General features: G+C 38.0%; 1 protein-coding gene across 1 annotated transcript; it reads left to right on the forward strand.

Annotated features, from left to right (window-relative positions):
• Positions 1 to 837: 837 nt before the first annotated feature.
• Positions 838 to 3,752, forward strand: LOC146670490 (elastase-1-like). Its single transcript, XM_085408035.1, has 8 exons — positions 838 to 898; positions 1,119 to 1,204; positions 1,347 to 1,447; positions 2,517 to 2,642; positions 2,893 to 3,029; positions 3,123 to 3,265; positions 3,366 to 3,515; positions 3,650 to 3,752. Exons 1-8 carry the CDS (start codon positions 859 to 861, stop codon positions 3,656 to 3,658), a joined length of 792 nt encoding a protein of 263 aa, XP_085264161.1. The 5' UTR covers positions 838 to 858; the 3' UTR covers positions 3,659 to 3,752.
• Positions 3,753 to 4,757: the final 1,005 nt, after the last annotated feature.

The following is a 4,757-nucleotide window of genomic DNA, read 5'->3' on the forward strand; positions in this document are numbered from 1 at the left end:
TACAGACCAGATGGGACAGTTGTAAAACATATTGTAAAATATAACAAAAGATTTACTTTCCAGAGACTAACATGGTCAGTCATACTGTCTAGGTGATTCTAGACACTAGAAGATAAAAAGTGAACCTGTTTTCCATTTTAATGTGTACTTTTGGAATATGCCATTACACCATTGATGCCACAGCCGTTTGCTTTCCCATGCTCACTTGATAATTCATGCTGGTTCAAATGGACATGTGATTATGCTGTGATGTAAGTCTTCACAAGATCTTGCCCTCTCTTACATCAGGCACTTTATTTTAAGATTTCATGCTGCACTGTAATGGGAATGATCTGTATTTAATAAATCATTGAGGACATTGGGTGAGAGGTAACAGTGTAGGTTTTCATACGTATCTGTCATACATATCTGATATGATGACATTATGATATGATTTATTGTCATTATTTACAGAATGAATCATTCTTACACTCCTTTTCTGACAAAAGTATTTTGAGAAAATATCTTTTCTGTAAGCTGTTGCCCAAAATAAGTGTGGTGCGCACTATTAGCAAGAATACATTTATAAATGTATTCCTTTTAACTGCTCTGAACCACTGTGACTCATTTTATCCAGCAATAAAACTGTCAATCCATGTGACATTGTTCATTTTGGACCACATTCAACTGACCAAAGCAGGGGATGTTTTTTTTAACTGGCTGTGATAGCGCTGTGTGACACAGACCACAGGTACACACCTGGGTTTTGTCACAGGGGAAAGACCAGTCACATTTTTCCACATCAGCTGAAGGTCAAGTTCAGGTATAAAAGAAGGAAAGCAGGACTGGTTCCTGCACAGACGTTTTGAGACTGCAAACATGCTCAGGTTTTTGGTGTTGACAAGTCTTGCAGCCTTGGGTAAGAAAATGACAGCAGACATTGTGCTATATAACCATTCATTATTGATCCGTCTGTCTCGTTTTATTCTCATACTCTCTGTCGTGCCCTGTACCGTCCGTACATTCACTCAGTCACTCTTTTAGCGACGATCATTTTTCCTTTTCCCGAAAGATGAAAGCAAATAACATTTTCAGATTTCTGTTAATGTGTATAAACTGATCATTATTTTTTTAACTAGTGCTGGCCGAGCCCAAGTATCTGATGAACATTGATCAAAGGGTTGTAGGAGGTGAGGTGGCTGCACCCAACTCCTGGCCCTGGCAGGTAACCCAGTATGACACATTCAATTGATTTTCACAATAAAAATGAAAGCATGTGGTCGTTCAGAGCCAAAATATCAGATTGTTAAATTAAACTTTAATTAAGCTTGAATGTTTTTACACAGAGATTTCTGTTTCTCCCTTAGATCTCTCTTCAGTACCTATCTGGCGGCTCCTACTACCACACATGTGGAGGAACTCTGATCCAGAGAGGCTGGGTTATGACTGCTGCTCACTGTGTGGACAGGTAACAAAATGATGAACTACAGGCTCACGCAGTATTCTTTGGCTGTAGGAGTTTTAGTTTTATTTGGGCTTATTATGTCATTTATCATGAAGTGCTGAAGAGGACCCAAATGCAAGGCGCTGGAGGTAGGCTTGAAAAACAAAAGGCAAGGGGTTTATTTTGGCTGATGAACTCCAGAAAAGAGAACAATCATAAATCCAGCAGCTGGTAGGAATGAGTAGGGATGATAGGCTATAAGTATACAGAGGGGTGACTGGTGAAAAGACACATTGGGGGGGAATGGGAGGCAGTTGAACACGATAAAAACTGAACACAATTAAGGGGGTTAAAGGGATACAGACAGGAAGTAAAACTGAAATAGGAAAGAAAATAAACCTACAAAGGATAAAACAAGACATAACCAAAGGGGACTAATCCTAACCTAAATGCAAAGACCTGACAACAACTACAGGATAGGAAAATAAAAAGAGACTGACATATAAACTCAAGAGAGAGAGGATGATGACAGAAATCTTAGAAGTCTGGAAACACAAAGAACTAAACTAATCCCTACGAAAGCGTAAAGGAAACAGAAACCAGCGACCTAAAAAGAAGCAGGGTCAGACTAGATTGTAGAAATAAAAACAGTATCCACACCCTAAATACAAAAACAGAAAAAAAAATTCACAGAATATTAAGGCAGAAAATTTAAACAAACAAACATAAAAAACTGGTTTAACAATGGACATAGTAAAACTAAGGAAAACCAACAAGGGTCCTCAAAACCAATATAAACTCCTCTACAGTAGAGGGTAAAATGAAATTCAACCCCTGACTTGAAAGTTAATGGGTTACTTCTAACCGAATACTTAGTTATGATTTATTTCCGTGTTTCATAAAGCCACCAGCATGAGGAAAAATCTTACAACCTCATTTGTAACTGCCACATTGAAAGAAAATTTGCTTATTGATTTAAAAGAAAAACAAACAACATGAATCAAACATAAACAAGAGTATAATGCAGTGAAATCCAACTTATTGATTGCTAACAATGTTGTGTTTGTTTTTGGATGTTTCTGAAACATTGCAGCCCCCGGACCTTTCGTGTCATTCTTGGTGCACATGACCTCAACAGCATCAGTGACAGAGAGCAGATCATAGCTGTCAGTGCCATTTATGTCCACCCCCAATGGGATGCTAACAAACTGTCTCAGGGGTGAGAAGTACCTTTATGTCTTGTATTCCTAAGCATTTTTTAAATTGTTTGTTTGTAGCTATTTATAACCTTTTTAAGTAATATTATGTTTGGCAAATGTGTTGATTTGGGGTCTGAATGTTACATTATGGATGTGGTGGGTCAAGGATATGAACATAATTCGCCTCCCAGAACTATTTTGGTTAGAGTTAGACAATTTAGACAATTTTAGAGGCTTTACAAAACAGATTTTGTTAACTCTCTACCTTAGGAATGATATCGCTCTGCTGAAACTGGCCTCAGACGCCACCCTGAACACTTATGTCCAGCTGGGCTCTCTGCCTCCCTCTGGCCAGATTCTGCCCAACAACAACCCCTGCTACATCACAGGATGGGGGCGCATTGCCAGTGAGTTGTTTGTATGATCTCCTATCAATATCACTGTCATAACTGGGTGTCTTCTGTAAAGACTAATGTACCTTACCATTTTATTTTGTCCAGCCGGTGGTAGCCTGTCTCCTGTGCTTAAGCAGGCCTACCTTCCTGTGGTGGACTATCAGACCTGCTCCAGCCCTAGCTGGTGGGGCAGCACTGTGAATAACAACATGGTGTGCGGTGGTGATGGAAAAGAGGCTGGATGCAATGTGAGTTTCATCCTACAAAAAAAGAAGAAAACTATGCTGCCAGAAAGAAATACAGGATCATTTTACATAATTAAAATAATAAATCTTTTTTTTTTCCCAGGGTGACTCTGGTGGCCCTCTTAACTGCTTGAATGGTGGAAAATACTACGTGCACGGTATTGCCAGCTTCGTGTCTGGTCTGGGATGCAATACTTATCAGAAGCCTACTGTCTTCACCCGTGTCTCCGCTTTCATTAACTGGATAAACACTGTTAGTATAAAAGGATTTTATTATCAGAGATATTCATGAAATTATTACAACTAAAAATGTTTTATAGAATTCATTTATCGTTATATCTCTAAGGTTGCAATGCTTAACCAATTTGAATGTTTTATGTTTTATAGATCGTCTAGTAAGCACAAGAATCGTTGACGCTGCAGAGACCGCATTCCATCATATTTTCATCTGTACAGACTCACTTGTCTGGTGCAATTCTGCAAAAATAAATGTAATTAACTTTGTGTGATGACTCATTTATCATCAGAAAGTTTATGCAATGGAAATGCCATTAAAAAGGTAATTTACTTAGGCTTAGACATCAGTCTATTCTACCCTGCAACAAGATGTGAATCAAGGACATTGGGGGGGAAAAGAATTAACTATCATTTATGAAAGTACGTAAATTATAGTGTTGACAGTAAATGCTGAACACTTGGGTACTGATGGAAAGTATAGAGGCACTTTTTTTGTCACCTCTGTGATTGCAAAAACTATTTGAAACAGCAAAAAAGTCTGAGCTAGACAACAGGTGTATGTCTAACCTCTGCCAAGCACAGCGGAGGAGGACAAAGGTCATCTTTTACTATGAAAAAGAAAAAAAAGAGATTTAGAGATTTAGAAATTCTGAGATGCCACAGGAATTACAAATTGTAATTATAATTTTTAGCTTTGTCTTTACTCATTTTTTTTTTTTTTGCCAAGTTGGATTAAGGTTTCAAAGGGATTGGAGGACATACTGAGTCACTGCTGGACATTATCAGGCACGGGACAAGGCCTGGATGTAGCTCTTTTCATCTATTCATTTCAAGTTTATTAGTTAGATTAGGATAAAAATCAGGTGATTTGATTAAGTTATTCTTGGTATTTGATTTTTTTTTTTTTACATTGCACACCTAAAATGCTTAAATTGCCACAGGTGTAAAAAAAAAAAAAAAAACAGAAAAAAAATCAATATGGACTGCCTCTACAAACATTTTTTAAAAATGAGTCGCTAGCAGGGAATTTGGACCCTCCCTTTAAACAGAGAGTCCAGTCTGCAACATGTAACAAATGACATGGTGATATTTAAGATATATTTAATATTATAACTGATGCATGTCCTTTAGACTTCAGTGCTGGCTGAACTGTCTATACAGAAAGTAGTATCGCAAGAGGAGCTGTGGGTGCGGAAGTAGTGGCTTATGTTGCCTAATGGCCTTGGCAAGTTAAGTTTCACACACTAGCTGAATCGGG

The sequence above is a fragment of the Rhamphochromis longiceps genome, linkage group LG5, assembly GCF_057381845.1.
Source record: "Rhamphochromis longiceps isolate RC_006_pf linkage group LG5, R_longiceps_female_GT1.1, whole genome shotgun sequence".
Classification (NCBI taxonomy): domain Eukaryota; kingdom Metazoa; phylum Chordata; class Actinopteri; order Cichliformes; family Cichlidae; genus Rhamphochromis; species Rhamphochromis longiceps.